Raw genomic sequence first — 26,803 nt, 5'->3', positions numbered from 1 at the left:
CCCTGCTCTCAGGAACCTCACTGCTCCAGCAGCTCCAGGGAGAGTCTGCAGGAGCTGTGGGGAAATCATGGGCTTATTCCCACATTTCTGTGGAAAACAACAGCCTGGCACAGCTCCCACTTCCAAACAAAGGGAAGAGGGACTCAGCTCATGCACCACAGGCTTTTTTACAGCCTCATGAACCAGGAAACCATCACTCAGAGTACTCTGAGAGCCCCATTCTGGGCACAACTAACACTGCAGCAGGAGCTTAAAATACAAATGACATCTTCAGGAGCAGAAGTGGAGCCTGCACTAAGGACCTTTGAAGAGAGGGACTGTGCAGGCATGATACCTTCCCAGCACTGGGATTTCAAGCCTGCACACCAGAGACAAGAACTCTGCCCTCAGAACAGACACTAAAGTCTTGAGCTCCCTCCAGCTGTGCAGAGAATTCCTTTCACCCCTCCTCGTGTCCAGGGAAGCTGCTTCACCTTCCTTCCCCCATCCTCACATTCTGAGTCTGCACAGAACCCAGAAAGCTACAGCAACTCCTTTTTCTTGGCAGTTAACACTGCTCCGAATCAAAGTGCAGAAATTTGGGGTTTTTTTAGAGGCAAATCCAAAGTATCTCCCTATGACCAAGCTGTCACTTCTCTTGGTTGCCACTGCTCTCCAGAAGGCTCTGCTTCACCAAACCCCACCTCACACCTCAGGCCATCTCCTCTCCAAGGTCCCAACCAAGTCCAAGCCCCTCAGCTCTTCCTTCATGCAAGAGAACGGAACAGAATCAAAACTGAACAGACCAAGTGGTGGCTCAGAGAGGGGAATCTGAGAGCTCACAGATCAAACAAGCACTTTTCTGTCTTGATCTGGTGGTCATTAAAGAGACCTAAATGTGAAACAGGAGAGAGATAGCACAGAGGAACTGTCAAGACAAGGAACCACAACAACCCATGAGGGAAATAAGAGGACTGTAAATTTTTGCTTATTTTAAGAAAAGCAGAAAGGTGAAGACTTCTATGAAACTTTACAGAATAAACCAAAATTTGAGTCTGGTAGCAAACTGGGGAAAGTAAATGGCATCTAAAGAAAAAGATGGTATCTGAAGAAAAAGATCAAGAAAAGGAAAGTAACTGTTCATTTGCTGAGAATACACAGTCAGGCTGCACAAAATTGTTATAACCATGAGGGTAGTTTAAAACAGCTGGGAGTGCTACAAAAGAAATTAAGTCCAAGATACACACTGGGGGCAGCTGACAAAAGAAATACATTGCAAAATGGGTCATGTAAGGGGAAAAAAGAACCAAAGAAAGAACAAACCAAGCAGGGAAAATAGAAGTCAGGTGAAGTGTGAAAATATATGTATCTCTCTGGTTACTGTTTGGGTGCTGGCAATCAGTGTATTTTAGAGAGAAGATGAATGGTACTGGAACAGGCACCAGAAGAACAAAAATATTCAGAGTCAGGAGAGGGAAGAAGGAAAAGAAGGGTGAAGGGCAGGGGGGATGGATGTGTGTCTGACAGGAGGGTGCTGCTGCAGGCTCACACACCTGGGGGGAAATGGCCAGGCCTCCCAGGGGATCCCCATCCAGAATGTCAGTGCCAGCATTGTAAACAACGATGTCAGGCTTGAATTCATTCAGGGCTCCCTCCACATGGGTCTGCACCTTCTGCAGGTACTCGGTGTCCTCTGTGCCCCACTCCAGTTCCACCTTGCGTTTTATGGCACCTGAGGGACAGCAAAGCAAGCACTGCTCAATAAACAAAGCATTGCTTTGAAAGAAAATGCACAATTTAGGTAAGCAGGCAAAAAATTACATTTCTGGAAGCTCTCAATACACTGCATTTTCACAGAAACATGAATTAAAGAAAACTATTCAACTGCTTGTTTTCTCAGCAAATGTAAAGCACAATGACCTTGAAAAAATTCCATTGAAGAGAGAAAATTAGATGCAGGACAAAAAAATATAATCTGAGATGCAAATGGAAAATGTTATTGAAAAGCAGCTGATCTGCAAGTCCAGTTACCAATCAGCAGAGAAATCATAAAGAAAATTATTAACTTAAAAGTAACTTAAATAAAGCGTAAGGCAAAGGAAACACTGAACTGCTATTGCAGAGGAAGCAGCTGGGGGAAAAACAAGATAAGTATCACTGAGAAATTATGAAGATGTTTTATTTTTATCACAACACTCAAAACTTCACAGCAAGGGATCATGAATTTATGTGAACTGCTTTATGAATGTATAACAAGATGCAGCTTTGCCCCAAGCATTTTCAATTTAATGTTCTTACCCTGTAATCCTACCAGAAGAGCAAATGTCAATTCTTAATTCAAATCAAATTATTTCTAATACTTCTAATAAAGCAATAGAAGTAGAAAATGAAGGCTGAGAAGGTAAAGGAAAGAAACCCAAGGTTATGCAGCTAAATTTTGGGTGCTTTTATGGAGGGATGTGTGACTGAATTAATCAAAGCCATGCCAGAGGTGTTCCAAGGCATAACTTCTTCCTCACACTAAATGATGTGGAGTCTCACATCTTAAATATGGATTCAGCCCCCACCAAGTGTGCAAGAATGCCCTCAACACAGAATGACAACTCCTCTTCTGATTGCTGCCTTTTGTTCTGCTTTTCATCTTTGTTCAGCATCAGTGAAGCTTTTCTTTTTCATCCTGTTACTTTATATTGCACCAACATTAGTTTCAAAGATTTTTGCTTCTTTATGGTTTCTCAGAGATTCAGCCTTTCCTGCTTACTCTTCAGTGAACCAGTGCTATTCCTCATCCCTCTTTCTCCTCCTAAGCCTGTGTAATTCCATGCTGCATTGCCAGGGACCCAATATGCTTATGGCTTAACATTGGCAAGGTGAGCTGCTCCCTTTTCTCCCCTCCCTACTGAAGCCCATGGGGCAAAAAATGTGTTGAAGAGGTTCCTGCAATAAAACCTGGAAGAAACAGGCAGGAAGTCCAAGGAGACAGTGATCAACTGGAGTTTACCCTAAGGATTCAAAATCTCGTGTTCAAGCTTCTGCCCCTCTGCAAGGAGATTCCCCCTGTGATCCCATCTCTGCCTGGTCACCTACTGGAAAGGGTTTAAGGGACTTAGCCACAAATATCCTATTTAGACATTCTTATGCAAAGTGCAAGGAGCTACATATTCACTGGCTCTGGCCCAGCCCTGTGCACCTCATCCTTCATCTGCAGAAAAGGAATGCTAGAATTCAGTGTGGTACTGCAGCTCAGTGCTTCAGACTTGCTAACAAGGACTGACTCTGTTTTGGTCTTAATCCATCTGTTCAAATGCTGCCATGTGATACATGAATAAAAGGATGCTTTTCTTGGGGGAAAACTCCCCATATCTGCTTGCCATTTGTCTGCCTCCAGACATGGTGTGCTTTAAATGGTCATTTTTTAGTTTAAAACCTTGAAGTACTACAATTCTTAGTATCTTTACTAGTCAAAAGACAGCAGTGAAATGCACTGCACCTAACTCTTGTCAAGAATCCAAATGAAGTAGATTTTTCAGAACAGCATCACTGAAGGAATCCAACAGCAGAACAACTCCCCCAGCAACCCCTGACTCAGTGAACAAATTGAGCTTGTAGTAAATGACAGTGTAACAGAATCAAAGAGCAAATAAACGTGGGGCTTTTGCATTCCAATTTAACCATTATCAAAGCCCCACTAATTAATTGTGGCAGGCCACAAGACACAACAGACACAACACAGCAGGGATAAACAAACCACAACCAAACCAAATCAAGCCCAGCTTAACATGGGGATGAGAGGGAAAGGGGAAGTCCCCATTCCTGCAGGGATTTAACAGCATGGATGTGGCATTTAGGGACACTGGTCACTGGTGGCAGTGCTGGAGGAATGGTTGGACCCAACCTCAGAGGGACTCTCCAACTTTAAATTCTATGGTTCTGTTCCAGGACTTGCTTTGCTTCCCACCTTGTGGCACATTCAGATGCAGATTGTTTCCTTCATGCTTATCTAACAAATTCTACTGGCAAGGCAACACCTGAATATGTTATAACTTCACTCTCAAAAGAACATGAAACCTTTTTACTCACTATCAGCTAATCCTCTCATAAATGTAATATAAGGCAAAGATGAAGTTCTAACAACTCTCTTCAAATCAAAGGATTATTCAGCTTGCTGCTCCAAGCTCTGGAATGGATTGCCAATAACATCCACTGACACCTCCCCACACCCTGCACTCCAAAATGTCATTCCTGAAGTGAGGGAAAACACTACAGCATGAACACTATTACGATACATCACAGTGAGCAGTGAAAATGATGTGAAATTAAAAATAATTAAAGAAAAAAAAGAAATCTAGATAACAGTGTTGCAAGGAACTTGGCAGTAAATGAAGAAGTTAGGTAACAACACAGTAGGTCAGGAACATTTGGGAAGATGAATTTCAGTTATACTCACGTTTAGCAAAACCATCCCCTGGGTAAATATATCTATTGTATGCATCCATAATATAAACACGAGGATCATCCATAAAGTCTCTCTCATGGCCATTTCCCTGAAGGAAATTTACAAATTTACAAAATTAGCTATTCCTAGCATGGCAACACAGAATTAAATACACTGTGAATTCTAGAGTAATTAACACTACAGAGGTTCTAATATTCATAACTCCTGTGTCATTCTCTTATTTATAGTCCTGGAGATTATTTTGAGGTGTGCAGTTTTGGGGGGCTGGATGGGATCAGTCTGAAGACTGCAGGTATTACCACAAATAAAATCCTTGTCTCTCTGAAGGTAATTTGCATGGATCTCCACCAAACAGATCTATCATCTTCCAAATGTGCAAGAAAAAGTCACTTTCAACTGCTGCAGGAATACTGAATATTCTTATGTAAGAATTAATGAATAAATAAAGCAGACTACAGCTCTCCTGATAACTCAAGCCTTGCTGAGGTAAGTATTCCCTGGAAAAATTACAAACAATAACAACCCAACAGTTTGACACCAGAAATTCCCTACAAAAAATTGTACTGGATGTGAAGAGGGATGCTTGAGAGAAAACTCAAGTTTGGAATAGTTCCCCCTCCCCATTTCTGAATTTAATTAGTATTCTTTTGTCTCTCACTTATTTTCACTAATATACAAATCATTTTACCACAGCAATAAGTAAGATAATTTTATTTAAATCAGTGTATCATAAAGGACCACAGCCCCTCTCCCTAGAATTTCACTTAAAGTATAGAAACAGACATTTCCATGGATACAGCTGCTGTAATTCAGTTTTTATGCTGACAAATGGCAACTCTGTTTATTTCTTCAGCGTCTTTGGTCCACAAATAAACAGTTCATGCACACAAGCCTAGGAATATGAAAGCCTCTGGGGGAACCATTTCCTTATGAGAGGTGAAACTCAGTGCTGCACTAAGAATTGGAACAGTCACAAGATGAGAGTATCTGCATCCTTAAACAGGATCTGCTGAGCTACTCCAGCTACCTCTCATTCCCCAAAGAAAGGAAACAACAGGTGTTTTAATGTGCACACTGAGACCACCAGCACATCTGAAAACCAAAATACATTTCAGGAGTTTTTCAAAACCAAACCATCCCCACGTAGCACAAAACAAATCCACAGCCTGACAGAGAGGCTGAAGAGAACCATGAACACCAAACATCTTTCTACTGCACCATCTGTGTCCTGCTATCATGGTGATTTTAGGACACATAAGAGAAATGAGACAAGATTAGAAACTTGCAGCCATTAGGCTTCCTCAGTGCCACAGAACTGTGTCAAAATGGTTTCTTTAGACATAATAAATCACCTGAAATGCCTCAGGTTGGACATCACTTTGGTGCATTAACTGCCTTTCTAAAAACACCATCTCTGGCCTCTCAGGATTAATTTTGCAAATCCCACCAAAGCCGAGATTTGATCTCAGTACCACAGTAAATCACTCCACCAGGTGAAGAGGGATGGATCCTTTACTTCATTAGCCTGAAGCTAGGCTTAACATTAAACCACTGAAGGTCAAATCCCTCCCCTGCAGAGGCTGCTGCAGTGACCAGGCATTGGGAACCAGCTGGGATTGTGTCTGGAGAGATCCTTGTTTCTCACGGGAGTGCAACGCAGCAAGGTTTTTCATGCAGCCACATGATGGAGCTGCAACTCAGGTTAATTTTATTAAACTGGCTTAAGAGCCTTTTGGGCCATAAAATAACTGAAGAATCAACTCTTCACAGTTTTTCATCATCTCTGATTACCTTTGCATTCTGTGATTTTATGTTTGTATTAAAAAAAGGTATTTATCACACACTTTTATTTTAAGCAAAACATCCACAGCACTGAATACAGGTAAACTACTCACCTGATGGGCATCCAGATCAATAATTGTGGCTCTAGACACTCCTTGTACTCTCTCAAATAAGAACTGGATATATAAGCAAGGAAAAACATGGAAAAATTTATGAAGTTAGGTGACAGATTGAACTGGAAGCTCTAAGATTGCACAGTGCATGACTGTTGGAATTTGAATGTAGGGCACATCTATTTGTTTCAGTCACCAAAAAAAATGAGAGATGATTCTCATACATTTAATGTAAACATCTCATTATTTGACATAAAAAGGCAATTTTTGTTAAAATAAAAACCCAATACATTTCCACCAGATAAAAGGAAGAGGCCAGGCCCACTGAGGGATCACAGGCTGATGGTGACAGCATCCAACTGCAACAGCCTAAAATTCAGTGTTTAGGAAAAGCTGCTGTAAGGACTGCGTGCCTTAGAGCCACTTTTAGTGACAGAATTAATTTCTTATTCTGTCTGGGAAGAAAAAAATGGCTTTTACTTCCTTGAGTCTTAACTTTGCTGCTAAGCTACCATCTTTAATATAGACATAGTAAAACCCAAAGATTTTGTACAAACTGTCACCCACTATAATTTCTCAATCTGTATTTTAATGGTAGGTGAAAAAAGAACACTGTGGATTACTTTTCTGCAAATTGCCATGTACAGAAATTAAGATGTTATGTCACATGGTGTGCTGCAATCATGAGAGCTCTTTAGTGTTTGATTATTACTGATACTTTATAAATATTCTAGTATACAAATATACCTCAATATAGCTCATTTGATAAAAATAAGCCCTAATTGCAGAAGGCTCTTACTTCAGCCATTCAACAGCTAAATACCAAATGCATTCATTCCCATTTGGTGACTATTTTGGAGTCATTCACATTTTTATTCATGAATCGGAACCAGTCTGAGCCCTGTACGGCGCAGTTTGATTCAGAAAGGGGATTTTTGTCTCTGCATTTGTCTTGACTGTCACCACTGAAATCAATGTGGAATGCTCAGGTTCACCTGCAAGGCCAGGAGAATTATCACTGAGGATTAGAAATCCATCTGGTTTGACTTGGAGTGGTTTTTGCAAGACAACATTATCAATGCAATTACAGTGATGCCTATTTACATTGATAATTCTGACCCCTGCAACTCTTCCCTTCCACTTTACAACTCTCCATATCCCCCGTTCCTGCCCATCTGGAAATAGGTTCATTTTCTCCTATTAAGATGTAAATTAGTTCTTAGGAATTCTCATGGATTTCTCCTCCATTTGCAGAAACAGCACAAGGCAGTGGTTTAAGAGCAGTTCTTACCTTGATGGCCAGTGTGATGTCAGCATATGCACAAAATCCTCCCCCTTTGTCACTGGAGCAGTGATGGAAACCACCCCCTGAACAGAAAAGTTGAAGGGATGAAAAGCTACAAACTAAACAAAAGCCAGATACTAAAAACATTGATGGGCTTTGCAAAGAGATGTAAATGAAAACATTCAGATGCTCTTAATACACTCTTTAGGGTATCACCGAATTTGTACTCACCCACGTTGATGGCCCAGCCTCTATCCATAGCAAGCTTTCCTGCCTTCAAAAAAAAATACAGTTGGAATTCCATAAACGAATGAGGCAACAGTTAATTTCTGCTTCCACTCCAAATCACTCCTGGCATTCCGACAGGCCCGTGGAATTTTCAGATCTTTTGCCACTGAACCAGATCCCCACGCACAACCCTTAACAAAAATACCCTCAGCATAAGGAGATGAAGAGTATATGCTATTCATCTGTATCTCCTTCTCTGGCAGCTGGAAAAGGGAAAGAGCAGTGCTGGGAAAAGTAAAATATGACAAAGAAGCTCCTGATGTCCTTCCTGTTCACGCAGTGATAGAGGAATGTAATGGAATTACATTCCAGGAATTTTATGTCCTGGAACACAGACATAAAAATACATAGTTCCAGCTGGGGATGGGACCAGACAAGTGCTCCAGTGTGAAATGTCCTGGTACGTCTTCTACTTTTTAGAGGATAGAACATGCAGGGTATAGATTCTTACTGCTCTTTTCCCCTCCAGTACAAGAAAACTGTGCCTGTATCTCTCCTTTGATCTCAAGTGACATTCAGGGAGGGGACAGTATTGACAGAAAAGAGATACACAAAGCTTAAATGATGGAATTTTAACTGAAAATCCTGATTATTTTGGCCAGGAAAAGTCATACAAGCATTTAAGTGCAGCATTGCTTAACTGGTCTGTTAAAAGTAATATTACTTTAAGATATTCCTAGTTACAAGTGAAAGAAAAAATGGGGAGAGAAAACATTTAAAATTGATTATTTTTTGTCTGTAGTCATGGAAAGAAAAAATTACACATCATATCCAAAATGAAGTTTGGACAGTTATGAAATCTTTATAACCAATATTTACATTTGAGTGGTTTTAATTCAGTACAACTATTGGCACAGTAAACATGATCCTGCTATGATCACACCAACTTACACAAATTAGATCTTGGGGAAAGATTGCAGTTTCTGAACTATAAAACCCATTAAGTCCCAGGGAGAACACATTATCTGCAATTTATCACACTTCCTAGGGATTCCTCACCAAAACCCAATCTTCCCATATTGCTAAAATATCATTAAAAAGTAGAGAAACTCAACAGGAATTTTTGTAATAAACAGGCCCATCAGGAATAGCAGAAAATTGCACTTCTGACTTGTACCGTACAAATTTTATTGTCTGATGAATAAAAATTGCTTTTAAAGTACATTCCTCTTTCCCCATGATGAAAAAAAGTAAAGAAAAAAGGTAAAAATAACAGCACAAGGCCTCAAGATGAATCCCAAAGTGCCCAGGAGTGGCATCTGTGTTTCAGAAGCCATGAGAAAAAACAGACCATTGGTAGATGCCTCCTCTACCTGAGCACTTTTCTAACTGGTGAACACACACCTGGGAGTTAAAGATAGCACAAGCACAATGAAAAACACAAAGCAGAGAAAAGTATTGCCTAGCTGGAACCAAGCTGAAAGAGGCTTCACACACACTGAGCTCCTGTCAAGAATATCCAAGGCAAAGCATCAGGAAGCTCTAAACTCTTCCCAAGTTCCTCCCTCAGACCACTGCCTTCATTCCTGTGACAATCTTGCAGTGACAGCATGGCTGTAATGAGAGGAAACTCTGCAGGTCCCTGCTCAGCAGGACTTGCTCTGAGTGACAACCAAATCTTTTTAAGCACCTTGAACTACATGAAATTCTTTCTCCCTCCTCTTCCCCATCTCTGCTTTTGCCAGTTCATGCCTACTGGAGGAGGCAGCACTTTTGTTACCTGGCCTATCACCATAATCCAATACATCTAAAGCCTTATCCAGAGCCCAGCAGGTTCTTTCAGAATTCAAATTCTTAAACAGTCCTTTAAAAAAGTTGGTTTAACTTTTGTATTTCCCAGCCTAACTCACCTCAGACATCTGGGAGCTGCAATAACCCTGTTCCTGTGTCTGGCATGGTAGCACTGTCCAAGGCTGACAATCTCAGTTACAGAATCAGCACAACTCCCAGATTTACAGTGTTTGATGAACAAATTTAAACATGATAAAAGTGCATCAAGAGCACCTTACCATTATTGTTCCTCCTGTCTGGGTTCGTAGAGGTTTCAGAACTTTTCTCTGAACAATGAAATTGGGAAGAAAGGCAACTGGTGGGATTTCTGTGATTGTAGCCACAACAAATGACCACTGCAAAGGGGAAAAAGAGAGTTCCAATTAATGTATTGTGGTTGGATGATGACACTCTCTCATTAGTTGTTATTTATTGAAAAGGACATCACAGGTCCTTAGGAAGAGTTTTATTATTTTTACATGGAAGTGACCACACAAGTTCTTATTAGTGACCTCTAAATAGGTTCATCCTCAAGTTTTTAACAATGAGAATCATCACTTTCCAGATTTTAGTATCAAAATGTATCAAATCAGCAATTTTTCAAGAAGGCAGTATTTCAGAAAATATAATATCCTTCAAATTGGGAGGAAGAATTGTAAAATGCCCTTCAGCTACACTTGATGTATTGTTCAAACCTAAAATATCAATTCCTGTGTGGAATCAAAAGGATATACCAAGGAGAAAGCAAACACAAACAAACAGACAACTGAACTAAGAAGTTCAAACACTTAAGTGAACACACAGTACAAACTTTAGCATAGAGAACTGATTAAAATTTATTTAGCATATTAAACACTTCTGGAAAATGTTTCAAGGAAACAATTTGTTCAAAAGTCTTCAAGGTTAGAACACAAAATATTTGCAATATGCAAATGCTTTTTTTCGCAAACACATTGATTACTTCAAAGAACTTCCACTAACACTGCTACTTGTGATAACACTGCTAAATATATTTCAAAGCCTAAGTCACAAGCAAGAATATACCTGTCCAACCAGTGCTGACACACTGAGGGACTGAGGATTAGGACTTGCCACCATGTACAAAGAGTCTGAACAGATCCTATTTTCTGCAGCATTAGGAATTGTAAGGAGACTGAGGGCATTGGCTGCCCCATTCCTGAGCTCTTCACAGCTGACAGCATGCACAGGTGGGCAATTTGAACCAAAGGCAATCACATCCCCATCTCAGGGTCCTCTGATGCTCAAAATAACTTTCCAGTTAGCAATATTTCAACTACCAGGTACTACTGGGTGGGTGAAGGAGTGGCATTGTTCATGCAGTGCCTAAGTCCTAACTATATTTTACCAACAGTTAATTTCAAAATCTCTCTACTTTTATATTTGCAAGACATTATTCTGTTACCATCTTATCAGCTGTCCATCACAAGGTGCTTTAATTATTTTTTAGTACAGTCAATCTTGATAAAGCCCCTTTGCAAGACATTTTAGCTTTTGAACAAACACATTATTAAAAACTATATTCAATCCTGTTGTTCTAAAATGGAAATGAAAAGGTCACATTTGGATAAAAAATAAATTTTACCTCAAATGTGAACGATAATCACACAGAAAGTTTTAACAAAGCTTAAAGTAAGATTAATGATAACAGAGAGAAGTGGGAGCAACCATGACTCAAACCAGCAATTATCCAGCTGCAGGTTTTTAGGTGGAGGTGAGAAGTCCAGGTGTGGTGGGAGTTTTGGCTCCCAGGCTCACTGGTCACAGCTGGGGCCATTCCTGTTGCCACTCGCTGCCCACACCTGGAACTGAACTGGGATTAGTGATTCCCAGCAGAGGGGGGGAGTCACCAACTAGGAGCAAAGTCTGGGGGTTCAAGAAGGCAGCTACAGGTGAAGGAAAATGCTTCTCCACTTAGTAACTGAAAATGTGTGGAATGTTTTATGCTTTTTTCTTCAGTGTGCTGGTTTTGTTTTCCAGCATTCACACAACAAATTCCCAGACCAGCTCCATCCTCAGCATTTGCATTTCAGTGTTACCACAGAACTTCTCATGAAAAAAAAGGGAAAAGCACAGTCAGAAACTGGCTCTAACCTCATTGCCTACCTCCTTCCCAAAGGTCAGAATGCTGATACACAAGAAATTCACTATTTTACGTAACACTAGAAGAAGACAGCAAGTGGAAAAGTACTGCAAGCAAACTACCCACAGTCCAGTCACTACCTTGGAGATCTAAATTCTTCAGAGGAATAACTGAGGGGGAATTGCCTCAGTTCAAAAGGCCAGACTTTGTTGTGAGGACTCAGCAGGGAAACAGGGAGACCCTTCCTGCTAACACAGACCTAAGTTCCAGCAGCAGAAGCACCTCGTGCACACCTTTTTGTTTCTCTTCTGCTAATGCTCAGCTGGCCTTTCAGCTGCTGCTAAGACACCAATCATCACCACCTACTCTTGCAAGTGTAGGCAATTTCCTACCAAATTCATGTTCAGATTTTAAATGAACACTCAAGTGATTCATTATTTAGGAGACCTGGGCATTCAGAAAAAGGCAAGCAACTTTGTAGTCTTTCCAGCTGATCTAATATAAAATGATACAATTTATAGCTATTTGTCTGGATTTAAAAGAAAAATAGCACCGCAGATTTTGGATAAGGCAATAAAGAGCTTTCACAGGGCTTTTTCAAGTCTAGGACATTATTTTGCTTTTGCAACTAAGCACTTTTATCTTTGCTGCTTGGCAGGAATCTGCTGGTGCAACCACTGCAACACCTTCCAGTTCCTACACTTGCAGGAAATATTCTCTCAAGAATAGAGGGAGAGGAGACACCCAGTTAATCCCATCGGGATACACACAACAGTGCTGGTCTTGGCCACAAGACACAAGTTATACAAGTGAAACCATCCCATAGGCACTAAAAATATTATTATGGCATTCCAATCTGAGCTATGCACATTAAACCCTGCTTCAAAGAAGTGATTCAGGAAAAAGAGGTGGGTGGTTCTATGGAATTAAAAGTTCAATATCCAGAATAACTGCAATAATATCAAATCTAATGATGCATGAAATTGCATGTAACTTCATAGCACAGAATGAAGAAGCATAAGAGAACTCAGGAAAGCAGTTAAGAGTGAAAAAGTTCACACAAATAACAGATCATTTATACAGAAAAATAAAACATTCCAGAAATAGCAATCTGAGGATTCTTCCACTGTGGAAGGGCATGGGTGACTCAAAATAACTTCTTCTAAATTATGAAATAGAAGAGTTCTTTTTTCTTACAAATCCATTTTCTGCCCTCCAAGCAGAGTTGCCAAGTAAAAGTAATGTCACCTGCACTCATCTATTACCCAATTCCACCCACAGATGACTGGGTAGATTCAGGACCAGAAATCTCACGTTTATGCTTTAGAGTCACACTGAAGTTAAACAAACTCATGTTTCCTTTAGAAATATACAAGGAATGTTCTTCATCCCCCCTGCGGTCCTGTGTGAGCTGGCTCTGGAAACCTTCACAACAGATAATGTGCTTGGTTATGCCCTCACATTGATCTTTCAACTCTCTCCATATGCCACTGATACAGGCAGTGTCTGACTATGAAATGAGTACTTCCCCCCAACAGACTGACCCCAGAACCCCTACACACATGCTCTGTCAAGATTACATAACCTCAAACCCCATAAAGCAATCCCTGCATTAGAAAACATCCAACAAAGTACCCCCATGGTAGTGGTTTCTATTGTACTTTCAATTGCAGAACTGTATTTTATCAGAGTACAACAAAACTTACACTGCTCAACACTAAAACCCTGGCACTAACAAGAATATTACTGACATCTCAGACACTCTAATTTTGCCTATGTTTAACTTCCCTGAAATATCCTTCCAGATCACCTGTTTCATATGGTAGACCCTCTTTCTCCTCTTTTACCCCTCTGTAGTGTGAACTGCCCAATAGTTCTGTGGTTTTCTTTCAGTAATCTCAGTAACAATGTGTGATCCACAGATACCATTCTATACCTGTAAGGCTGATTTAAAACTACTGTACAAGGCATCCACTGCCTTTGACACTCACTCTGGACAGTTTGCTGGAAAAACAAATGAGCAGGTACAGCACCTTTAATTTATTAAGGTAGCGCCTGGTGTGAACAACCAAGAGATCTTCATCAGTCGCCTCCCGTGCCTGCACAATCAAGTCATCTGCAATTAGTTTTTCTTCTGCAACAGGAGAGAAATAAAAATTGGCATTGTACAGCACTGCTCAGCTCCCCATGAGCCCCTCCAAACACTCTGCTCTGACCTCGGTGTGGGAACTCCCTTTGTCATGTTTATTGCTGGAATGACTTTAGGTTGCTCAGAGTTTGCAAGTTTTCCAAATACACCCCCTCTGTCACAGGCAAGCTGTTCAGGTAGTGTGTGTTTGAGAAATATTGTGTACAGGAAGTTTTCAGAGCGTGCTAACGTTGTGGGGAGTTGAACTGAAAGGACAGACAGGTAATGACAGAGGATGAACACACACTGGAATCACACAACTCCTCAGTTTAGGGCTTGGTGTACTGGGGAAATCTTGGCGCTTGTACCATCAAAGAGCCACCATTATTTTACATGCTTTAAGAAATCCCACAGTTTATACTAGGATTTAATCCCCTAAATCACACAAGAATAAAGTAATAAATCAAAATTCAAAACAAAGTAATGGCTTGGATGTTCATGAAAGCAAACAAGCTTAATTAGCATATTTATATTACCCCCTACCTCAATCTAAATCCAAGAAAAAACAAAGAGCAGATATCCTTTCCCTTAGAGACCAAAAGATTATTTTAACACTTTGTTTTATAAGAGCAAGTTACTCCAAGAATTCAGAATGAGTGCATATGATCACTACAAACAACAATTATAAGGAATCCTGCTGATCTTCTCAGGCAAATTTTGATATTTAATTGCTGCACAGCTGTAGCCTCCTAAGCGTGTATCTCTTCTTTAATTTTATACTTGGAGGAGAAAGAAACAACTCCAAAAAAAGCGAGAGATTTTGCTCTGAAGTGTTATACAAGAACAGCACCTGCGACAACATTTGTTTTGGCAAGCTTCTGTTTCTCCTGACTGAGGCTGGAGGAACAATTCATTCATGCACTGGTGTCAAACAGAGCCAAACTGCTGCCAGCTTCCTCCTCCAGGAGGAAGGGGCTCTGGAAAGATGCTCACTGCTGATCTGCTCAGTGACAACACAAAGGGGAGGTCAGCTGTTGCCCGGAATTGCTACACAGCTACAGCAAACCAAGGGCTCTGGGGCATCCTGGGGCTTCTTCCTCCTTTCAAAGGACAGTAAAACAATTGGGAAAACTAATTTTCTGTGAAAGCCTGAGACATTTGAGAATAGGTATGTCACAGAAAAAGAGCTGGAGGAAAAGGCTTTACACAGAAGAAACAGAAAGGCAAAAGTTCTGATTAACTAAGAAAACTGTTGTGGAACTCAACACTAAATTATTTAAGGTTGGTAGAGGAAAAAGCCAAAATTCATCTACTAAGTTTATTAGAGTGTTAAAATTGTTTGACTTCAGTTAAAAGGATACAAGTCAGCCTGCAGTTGGGAAGGGCAATCCTGAACTGCAAAGGACCATCAGCTGAAGGAGTCATTAGGACCACATAAAGAGAAGAGGACTGGCTTTGGGACAACCAACAGCCTTTGAGTTGGCAAGAGAAAAAGCTTTTTTTTTTGATTGTTGTTTTTGGTTTTTAACCCTGATGAGGAAGTTTGTACTTTAAATTAAAAAATGTCAAGATTTCACAGGCCCTGATCCTGCCCCTGGTTCTTACATTTGCATCTCCTTAAAGCATTTCTACAGGTATCCCACAAATGGTTTAAACAGCAATAATTAGAAGCATCATAAGAAGTGCTGCCTGTACTAGAGGGCCCTCAAAGCTCTCTCCAAACATCATCAGAGCAATAGGATGAGGGTGCCAAAGAATGAACTAAAGTGCTACAGCTGCATTTCTCCCTCAGCCTGAGGAGCCCTGTGTGCAGTCCAGGCTGAGTAACAAAGTTACACCTGCAGCAAACCATCATTAACACCTGGTGTTCCACCAGCCACAGGAATGCCCCAGCTCCTGCTACACCAGGTATAAAGGCAGGGAAGCACAAGGCTATAGGAAGCCTTGGACACTGCAATTCAGGTCTGGTAACCCCAACACAAGCCTGTACTAACCACATAATTTTCTTTAGGTTTTGTGCAAGTGTTGATTTCAGAGGCACCTTCTGTTATATTTTTACCTTTCAAGAAATTGATGATTTTCCCCCATTTCCCTGCATCAAAGGGGTGCAGCTTCTCCAGTCCCATGAAGGTGATGTTGTAGTCGGGGGAATACACAATGGGCCAGCATCCCAGCGGAGGGTCCTCGTACAGCTCCGTCCTGTGAGGCCTTGGCAAGCAAACACACACCAGTCACCACTTCAAAACACACTGACCACTTTTACACTGAAGGCCCAAATTACAAATTAGTCCTAATACCAACTTTACAATTCTTAAACACGGTATTTCCAACAGAAAAATTGAAACATTTGGTTCTCTCCCCTTGTCTTTCCAGGTGTGTCAATCAGCACCTCTACCTTCAAAGGTGCACCCAGTTTGCAGACAACATAACCTTCATTACCTGCATGACTGGACTCCTATTTTAAATTCTGTATCAAAACACAAACCATGATGCTTCTAACAACAGAAGCTTGGAAAGGTTTCTATGCTCCTTTCCTAGAATGCAACAAACTATTTTGTGGCCATGTGAGCAAACTAGTAAGCCTTAGGTTTTTATTTGCAGAGCACAGAACCAGGGACGTGGTCTTAACTCCAGATGTCACACCTGTAACCCTTAACCAATACTTGCCTTAGCCTCTCCCTCCAAATCATTGCATTTTCCCAACAGCAGGAAATACAGGAGAGCCAGCTCACAGCCCTCCTTTACAAGCCATTCACAAACCCAGCAATGTTTACTAAATGCTCTGTGTTTACAAAGACACACACCAATTGTTTGCGCCTGTGTGCACACGTGGGTCAGCAGGTCAAACCAAGGCTGGGATGGGATTCTGTGTTCACACTTAGCCTATTCCACCACCTGCTGGTTGCCTTCTGTGCCCCAAACTCCATCTCACTGAATCACGCCGAGACCTCTCCTGCTCCCCGAAATGTAAAGTCTGGAAAAGGCCATGCAACATACTGTGCAAGACACAAGGATCTTTTGTCAGGTGAACAATACAAACAGAAACACCCTTATTTCCAGCCTGAACGTGCTCAAGAATACCCTTTCAAAACCCTGTGAGAAACAAACCAAAGGAAACACGAGGACAATGGAGGTTTCTCCCCAGAACCCGCAGCCCGGTGCCCACACACGGCCCACGCTGGGAGCCAGGGCTGCCCAGCCCTTCCCTCGGCCTCCCCGCGGTACGAGGCGGGCTGTGCGGAACGGGCTGGGACAGCCCCGGCTCCGACAGCGGGGCCTGGAGCCTCGGCCCTGCGAACGGGGGCATTGCTCCGGAGCCCGGCGTGCTCCAGGAGGGACACCTCGTTCCCGGCAGGACACCTCGTTCCCGGCAGGACTCCTCCCGCCGGGGCGGGGCTGGGCCGGGCCGTGTCAGGCCGGGCCCGCGGGGGCTCCGGGCGCTGTCGCAGTCCCAGCCCGGCGCTGCGGCTCCGCGCCCCGAGGCCGGGCAGTGCAGGCCGGGCCCTCCCGCCGCTGTCCCCGGTGCCGCTCCCCGTGCCCCGCTGCCGTCCCCCGTGCCCGTACTCACATCCCCGCCTCCGCCGGGCCGCGCAGGGAAGGGCCGGCCCCGGCTCCGCCCGGCGCGGGGCGGGCGCACGGCAGTACGGGCGGGGCCGGTAGCGCGACCGCGGGCCCGGCCGTGCCGAAGTGCGCTAACACCGGCTGGTACATGGGATGGACGGGCTCTGCGCCATGGGCCGTGTAATACAGCCCCAGACTGCCCTTGTCAGGGGAACTGGGAGGTCGCAGGACAAGCCGCTGGTCTGATGTTGGGGGTTACATAAACGCAGCGTTAAGGGCCTCAAGGCGATTCCACACTAACGGTATCTTTGGATGGGAAAATACCATCCTCGCTGTACAATAAAATTGACAGTTCGTACCAGTAAGTCCTACTAGGTCTACAGCAAAATGAGGAAAGCAAAGGTGAAATAGTGATCCTACCTAACAGCAGCGGAACTGTTGGTGCTTTTGACTGGTCAGGATTCATCCCAGGGACAACATCATTGAATTCAGGCACACAAGAAAAGAGTTTCAAGTCAAAACCCAATTTCTAAGCATAGTTAATTAATCCTGCTTGAATATTTACAACAAGCATTTCTTACACAGTTGTACAGCTAAATCAATAATATAATGAAAAACGGTCCATCAATAGGAGCAGTATCTATGAATCCCAGGATAAATGCCCAGAAGCACTCTTTTCGCTGGAGGAGTAATGTCTCTTTATGAGAGTCCCTGATAAATGTCTTTTTTCTTAAAATATGCTGGCTTTGGCTTGGCATTCAGTTTTGATGGATGCCTGGGCTTCACCTTGGTATTTATTTAGCAGCAGGAGACTGTTACACCATGAAAACATTCTATCGCTTTGACATTATCTTTTAATTAACGTTTATTTTGTTCTGGTCCTTTGTGTGCTCACCTCAGTATTCCTTCAGCACATTTACCTTTTCTTCCTTGTTCCTGACTTCTTAGTACTTGGGACTTAATTAGAGTTTGAGTGTTTGGTTAACAAGCTACAAACATAGCTCGTTAATGTTTTAAGCCTTTCGCGGGGCTAAATTTCTACCATGTCGTTATTTCATTTTCATTTATACTATTACTTAAATTAAAAATCCTCTGACATACTAGTTTCCATGTTTCTTGGATGTCATAAATTGTTTTGGAACACTTCCAGGGATGGGGACTCCACCACTGCCCTGGGCAGCCCATTGCTTGACGACCCCTTCCATGAGGAAATTCTTCCTCATACCCATCCCCTGGACTTTCCCCTACATAGCCTGAGGCCATTCCCTCCCCTCCTGTCCCTGTTCCTGGGAGCACAGCCCGACCCCCCCAGCTGTCCCCTCCTGTCAGGAGCTGTGCAGAGCCACAAGGGCCCCCCTGAGCCTCCTTCTATCCAGGCTGAGCCCCTTTGCAGCTCCCTCAGCCCCTCCTGGAGCTCCAAAACCCTTCCACAGCTCCATTCCCTTCTCTGGACACGCTCCAGCCCCTCGAGGTCTTTCTTGTCCTGAGAGCCCACTGTAAGAAGTTGTGAAGTTCTCTGATGGTTAAATCCCTTGAACATGATGAATGGTGAAATAGGATAAGGGATTTTCCCTATCAAGAAACAGTGAAATTATGGGCTAATGCCAGTGGTAGCAAATTCATGCCACAAAGAAAGTTGGGACTCTGGAATACTGACATAACCTCTGGGTTACCTCATCCAGATGCAGCAGTGTGATGCCAAATTAAGAGCTGATGCAAACTCCCAGTATTACTTCCTTGAAAATTCCCACTTAGTGCCTGGAGCTGGAATCCCGCAGGAGTTGGGATAAGCCCGGTGGATCTGATCAGGCCTGACATGTGCAGCTCTCCTCCTCCACTGCACGGAGGCAGCTGAGCTACTTCCAAAGTAGCTCTCTCCTCTCTTGTCACGACAGCCTGTCCTCCGTAGAGGCAAAAAAGTCGTGTGTGAATCAGCTCCTTTTGGTTCGGCTGTGAGGTGCTAATTACGCATCATTAAAGGGCAAGGCACCCTCAAGACTGACATAAAAGCCGTGTCAGTAATAGTTCACTTTCAAACCTCTTTGAGTTGAGGCTTTTGAAATAGGTAACATCAAGAAATCTGTAGATAAAATCAGCAATGAAACACTTGTAAAGAAACACATAGAAAAGGGATTTTTAAAATTTACACTGGAACTTGATTTTCCTACAAAAATTTTGAATAGTAACTCATTACATGAGTTTCTACAGTAATATAATTGGTGTTTTTCAAACAGGAAATAATATTTTAGGAGACCATGCTACTTTAATCTCTTTGATCCTGGGGCCTTTGATCTGCCATGGAGTGACACGACTGAGATCAGGCATTTTCTTTGGTGATGTGTTGAAAATGTGAAATTACTGATTCCTGTAATCCAGCAGAGCAGAAAAAAAAAGTCTGTGCTTGTTATAGCTCAGAAACTGATACAGCTTTCTTCCCTTGCTCAGAGCCACTGGAAATGCAAGGCCTGAATATTCCTTAAAGATAAGATTCTTTTCCTTACAGTGTTATCTTCACTCTAATTAGCCTAAGGCCGTCTCCCTCTCCAAATTACACCTAACCTAAATCCTCACTTCTTAACGATTTGGCATGATCCACAAACCACTGCTCTGTGCCTTCAGTGCTGTGCAATTTTCAAGATGAGAGACATGGGCTATTGCAACAGAATTCAGATGATACAAACCCCAGCAAGGGTTTCTCCAAAATAGTCTGTAAATGTCCATCTCAGATTCACTGGAGGGACTCAGCTCAGTGCCTTGAGCTGATGGCCATGGAGGAAGCCATAAGACTTGATTTACTCTCATACTCTGTAAACATCTGCTCTTGACATATCTGACCTGTTCTGATCTTTAAGCTTTGATAATCTGAGTGATACTTAGTCTGTTTATAATGTACAAGTAGTGAAGTGCAATGCACATTTCTGCCCCACCTTTTCCAAATATATTCAAAATGAACACATTGACTCAGCTGATGGGAAAAGTGTAATAAACACTGGGAAAATGTTTAAAAGTTCACTATTATACTACTTAGACTACCAGGAAAACGTTAAATCTCAGATTTCAGGACATTTTTTGTTTCTGATGGCCTCCTGCACCTTTCCCATTTACCATTGCTACACAGGTATTGGACTTGATGGAAGTGGGGCTGGGGAGGGAAAAGCAGTTTTACATTCTAAAGATATCACAGAATCCCAGACTGGTTTGGGTTGGAAGGGACCTTAAAGATCACCTCATTCCAACTCCCTGCCATGGACTGGCATGTCAGTCACTAGATCAGCTTGCTCAGGGCCTCATCCAGCCTGGTATTGACCACTTATAACCAGGAGCAGGGACTTTCTGCTACCAGCAGCACAGTCATCACTTGGAACGACTTGGAACGCCTCTGCTGCCCCAAGAGAGGCCCAGGGCTCAGGAAATGAGGTGTGGCCTGTGGAAAGAACCAACATGACACAAAACATACTCAACACGTTTCCAAATCCATTACTGCTTTTCACTATTTTCTTATTTCTGTGCTAGTTTTAGATTCATAAATTGCACTCTAACAATGCCTCCAGAGATGTCCTGGAGCAATTTCAGTCTCGGTGTTCACCTGAGCACAGCTGAGAAAGCAATGTGAACCACTTCTAAAAAACCTGGTGTTTTTCCAAGCTTTGGAGTTTCCTAAGCTCAAAACTATTTAGAAACTCCTTCAAAGGCCTTCAGCTAAAATTCCTCACCGGCGCCGTGAGGTGTTCTCAGGTTTAGATAGGAATGTCTCGTGATAACCAGATGGGACATTTTACTTGTTCTCAACTATCACAGCACAATTCAGGCACAAATTATCAGATAACTGGCTTTATTTATTGACTTTATTACTATTGGTCCAGAACTGGATGTAATGGTCACAGAAATTAGAGGGAAGAGACAGGATTCTGCCACAGTGCTTGCTCTGCTTTGTGCCCAGGACACTCTTGAGGAAGCCAGGGATCTATGAAGTGAAGGTAATCCCCAGCAGCAAGAAAAGGAAGTGCCAAGGAGCCTGCAGCTCTGAGTAGTTACAGCAGGACTCTGGGTGCTCTGGTGCGTGGCCAGAGGAGCTGTCAGAATCCACCCACAATCTGGTTGTGACACGTATTGCTGCATCACACTCCCACATGTGATTTGTGTTTATTTTCCTGAGAACAAGATAACATTTCATAGTTGTATTGCAATAAAAATTCCTACTGGTCAAGAACCATGAGAGAGATAGAAATATGCATATATTCATATATAAAAATAGTAGAGGTGGTATCAAGAAATACTTGCTTTTTAGAAAGCTTGACAGCCAGGAATCCTTCATAAATTTTAGATAAAGCTGATCCCTTCTGTTTTCCTCACCATCTTCCATATGACTAATAAATGCAATCAAAACAAAATAAAAACATGTTTTTCAAGCATCTCAGGAAAACTCCTCTTAATGTGTAAGGAGCAGCTCATTGGTTGTTTTTATTCCACAGGCAGTTATTTTGACAAAGAAGTTCTGATCACACAGCAGTACTAAAGCTCTCTCATTTCTCAGGCTAGTAGGCTGCTCATCAGCTGAAGGATGCCAATGACCAGCAATTAGCATCCTTCCCATTTAGGAACCCTGATTACACTTTCTAACACCTTCTTGTGTTAGTGCTGCATTAAGGGTAGTTTATACCATCTTGATTCGGGGTGTGGGGTGGTTTAAAGCAGCAGCAGGGAGTAGAGACTTTTCTTACTTCTCTCAGTACCAAAGAAATCACCAAAATAACAGGTGAAAGCAATTCATCTCCCTGCCTGCTCACCTGCTGAGTGTTCCAGGCTTCCATTTCTGCTTCCCCAATCAGGCTTTCATTCTAATCAGTAAAATTCAGGAGAGTATTTGTTGCTCTCTCCAGTTTAATTATTATTTTTTCCCTATGAAGGTATTAATGTCAAAGTGAGTTAAGTTCTGCTGTGACAGCCTGGTCTTTTCTACTGCTCCAGTTAGAATTATTCCCTTCTATAAAATCCACACTGTAATGCCCCAGCCTGCACTGTGGGTTTAAGGGGAGGTTGTTTGATTCATTCTCTCTTGATGGCTTGGGGAAATAGGAGCAGCTCTACGTGGCTTAATTTCTACCTGGCTTTAAACCACAACAATGATACATTCAGGGATAGGATAATTCTTAACAAAAATAAAAGTAATTGAAAGGAAAAATAGAGGGGGTGACTGAAATATAAAAAGTGTGGACTGAAAAATATGAAAGCAAATTCCGATGCTTTGCATTGCAAAAGATGGAAAGTGCCTTTTTGTATGACAATGTCTGTCATACAGTATACCTGGTTAGCTTTTATGGTGACAGAGAGGCACAACCAGATGGCCAATTCAATGCTGTGCAGTCACTAACTGAAGGAGTTTGTGGGCGTTTATTTTCTGTGGGTAAAAGCCATTAATTTCTGTGGGCCATGAGAGTACTGTAGCAACTCTGCATAAGCACTCCCAGACAACTCCTGCTGTACCTGTCAGTGTAGATGGAGATCAGAGTTTCTGCAGTCCAGTGAGGAAGGGAACTGTTTCTCTTGCTTTCTGGGCCACCGTTTGACCACGAGTTTCTTCATGGAGGTCATGACCAAGTTTCAGTTCCTTCAGTGTCAGTGTCTTGTGTCACTGGCTAAATTTGAGGTGCATCTTGACTTCTTGTTGTTCTTGATGAGCACATGCAGTGTTGTGCTTTCTTGTGCTCTTTCTGATGTCTCTTCAAGTGACTGGACAAGTGATTCGCTGTGATGCCATCGTTGATTTAATTCATGGCATCCAAATGGTATCCACTGATAAGGGCAGCAGGACAGAAGAGCATTTCACTCTGAAGAGGACAGTAGAACAGAACAGCATAGCTTTGGAGAAATGGATGAGGGTGTAATTGAGTCAAACAGAAGTCATGCAAAACACAAGCAGGACGCCAGCTCAGCTCTGCAAGGCTGACCAAACAGAAGTATGTGCAAAACAATGATCCTGTGCTTCTTCAAAAGTGGGAGTCAAGGAACAGCCCGCTAAAAAGGATGTTGAAGACAGACCCCAAAGAACCACATGAGAACTTCCAACAAAGGGTATGACTATGTAAAATAAAGTAATACATATACATGAAATAAGCAGGCAGAGATAATGAATATGTAATCTGTGTGTGGGAGCTGGGGTTGTTGACCTGGAGAAAAGGAGACTCAGAGGTGACCTTATCACTTCTACAACTCCCTCAAAGGTGGTTGTAGTCAGGTGGGGTTGGTCTCTTTCTTGAGGCAGCAACTGACAGAACCAGAGGACACAGTCTCAAGCTGTGCCAAGGGAAATATAGGTTGGATATTAGGAAAAAGTTTTTCACTGAAAGACTGATAAAGTTCTGGAATGGCCTACCCAGGAAAGTGGTGGATGTTTTTAAAAACAGACTGGATGTGGCACTTGGTGCCATGGTTTAGTTGAGGTGTTGGGGCATGGGTTGGACGTGATTATCTTGAAGGTCTCTTCCAACCTTGTGATTCTGTGAATTCTGTGTGTGATAAAAACTCTTTACCCAATGCTCAGGGCACTTAGAGGGGGAGTCCTCAAGAGTGACCAGCACTGCAATAAACAGTGCCTACTTTCTAACACTCAGACTGTGTTGGAAAGGTTCTATCTGGTCGCTTTCAGTATCAGCACAAGGAGAGACCTGTGTCATGAGGATTCACCACTGCAGCTCAGGATTGATGCTTTGTATTCTGAAGATAAGAGATGTACTAGTAGAAGATTAAATATGTCCAATTGTCTAATTGTCCAATGTGTGCACTGGCTTTATTTGTAACACAGTTGATTGTTTGAAGCCAAGTGGAGTCAGTCTGCCAGTTTGGAGCAAGCCAGGGGTCACTCTGCAATTTTGGGGCAGGCCATGGGTCAGTCACTGTCCCCTCTCTAAATCCATGTCCCACAGAAAGTGTTTGGGTGGTTTTTAAGGCAGACCTTTGATTTCAGTGCAGCAGTAACAGCAGTCCGGCTGACACAACCCCACAACCCCACAGGTCCTCCTCACGGCCGGAGGTTGTGAGCATGGAGCCACTGGGGCAGGATAAATGCCCCCAAGACAGGGAGGGAAAAGGAGGTCAACTTTAAGGTCCTTCCAATCCAATCCTTTTGTGATTCTCTGATACTAAATCAGAATCCAAACGAGTTTACCATCTGTACCAGATTTCTGGAAATTCAAGCCTGCTGAAGCAGCATCTTTCAGTCTGGAGAAGGGTTCTCTCATCTTCATTCTTTTTGCAGTGGAGGCTTCAGTCCTTTGTATGTTGACAAGTTCCAGCATGTCTATTCTATCCAGAACAAGAAATATTGCCATTGCTGAAATGCTTCTCTCTCTAATCATTAAAGTCAGCCCCAGGCGTGCTGTGAGTCTCTGGGGTAGAACTAAGTAAGGACAATCTTGGCCCATCTCTGCTTTTTGGTCAAGTGGCTCAGATCTCTCTCCTGGTTCCTGTGCCTGATCACAGTTACCAGGAGGATGCTCACCAATGGCAGCAGAGTGCTGAGGAAAATGGGATCAGTTAGAACTGTACATTCCCTCATGTTTTCACTGTGAGCTGATGCAGGGGGCAGGGATTCCAGCTCATTGATCCCAGGTGAATGAATTGCTTTGGAGATTAAAAAGAAAACCATTGTAGGGCATGTACCAAGTCAGAAGGAATCAAAATTGACTTTTGACAAGCTGGGGGTTGGCTCTTCTGTGTGATGCATAAGCAGCAGCCAAACCATTTTCTTCATAAGAGACCCCATCCCTTAATCAGTGATCAAACTTAAAATTTAAGTTTAATTCTCTCTGCTGTGGGCAGGTGTTTGGTTTGCATGCTGGCATTACCTAAGCAGGCTGGTTTCTCTCTTTCCAGATGCCAGTTTATGTCATGGGCATCACCAGCACTCAGACTCCTTTCTCCTTTGGCAATGCTGTGCCGGGGCTAACGTTCCACTGGTTTGTCACCAAGAGGGACACTCTGGATGTCAGGACAAGGCACAGTGAGGTAAAGTGTGTGTGTGTGTGTGTGTGTAGTGCATGTGTGTGCAGCTCTGGAAAGGAAACAGCCACATCAGGGCAATGCAGGGAATATTGCTGCCTCCACTGCCCCAAAACCCAGGATCAGTTGTCAGCACCTCGGTGCCAATGTCTGGGCTTTCCATGAGTCCAACTTTAATCCCTTTCTCCTGTCCAAGGCTGCTTTTCAGCTTCCTGCCAATGACACCTTTGCAGTGGACGTTTATGGCAGAGTAAAGGGGAGAACAGGCCTGAAAGTTGTAGTGAAGGTCCTGGATGCTGCAGCCAACCAGTTCCACAACATGGCAAGAGAACTGTCCGATGAAATCCAGATTCAGGTAGGATGATTTTCTACATGGTTCATGTTGAAGTATCTCCTTCAGAACTGGACTGAAGTCTGTCTTTGAAATCAGGAATTTGAAATGCAGGAGTAGCTCCAGCTTTGGTTTGAGCCCTTACTCTTGTTTGTATAATGTTCCTCATTGGGGCTCATTCAGTTCATGGGCTCATGGGGGCAGGGGTCTTGGAGATATAAATTTTTCTGAGCATGTTTCTGCCAATGTAAAGGTCCTTTTCTTAATTGATTGAGAAGAGATTTGGGCGTTTTGCATTTAATGTTGAATTTTCCCCATGTTCACTTACTGCTTGTTCCTGACTGTTTTCTCCCCTGAGGGAGAAGGGCTGCTGGGAATGTGTCTGTTCCAAGTGTCTGTTCCAAGGTCCAGGTGTTATGTGAGTTGAAATGTCTGAGTTTTTCAGGTAACTAAGCAGTGCCAGCCCAGGCCCAAGCCCCGGTCCTTTCTTATCCAGCAGGAGATTTGGTGTGTGCCAGCAACAGCAGCTTCGACACCTCGTGCTGGTACAGGGACGAGAGGTTTTTGCTTTACAAAATAAAACAAGCAAACCCAAGCAGTGAGGAGTGAAATCACTGAGCCAACGCTCTGGGCTGTCCTCACAAGCCGGGCTTGGCCGTCCCTGAGCCTCCGGCCCGGAGGGCTCCGCGGCAGATCCTGTGCTGCTGGAAGTGCCCGTGTTGGACACTGCGGGATCTGCTCGGGGCAGAGGCTTCCCCTTGGGAGCTGCAAAGCACAGAGAACGCCCTCGCGAGGAGTTTCTCCTCAGCAGCTGGAAGCGAACCCAGCCACGAGGCGGGGGCTCGGCACAGCCGCTGCTCGGGGCGGACGCGGAGCTCTTCCCTCAGAGCTGCGCTGCTTCGCCTCAGCTCGTGGAACAATCACCGCTGCTGTTTCTAACTAAGTCCAGGCTTTATCTCTGATGTGCTTCGGCACGAGTGTGTGTTCTGTCCTAGAACAGTTGTCTTGTAA

General features: G+C 43.1%; 1 protein-coding gene across 1 annotated transcript; it reads right to left on the bottom strand.

Moving 5' to 3' along the window:
- Window positions 1-818: 818 nt before the first annotated feature.
- On the bottom strand, window positions 819-17,522 carry HDAC11 (histone deacetylase 11). The gene is made up of 10 exons (XM_030956950.1): window positions 17,471-17,522; window positions 15,962-16,110; window positions 13,808-13,908; window positions 9,913-10,029; window positions 7,847-7,889; window positions 7,622-7,698; window positions 6,331-6,393; window positions 4,427-4,523; window positions 1,361-1,711; window positions 819-871 (listed from the first exon to the last, which is right to left on the bottom strand). Coding segments are annotated over exons 1-10 (1,053 nt in total). The 5' UTR covers window positions 17,473-17,522.
- Window positions 17,523-26,803: the final 9,281 nt, after the last annotated feature.

Source organism: Camarhynchus parvulus, chromosome 12 (assembly GCF_901933205.1).
Source record: "Camarhynchus parvulus chromosome 12, STF_HiC, whole genome shotgun sequence".
Lineage (NCBI taxonomy): Eukaryota > Metazoa > Chordata > Aves > Passeriformes > Thraupidae > Camarhynchus > Camarhynchus parvulus.
This window is presented reverse-complemented; position numbering and strand designations above follow the sequence as displayed.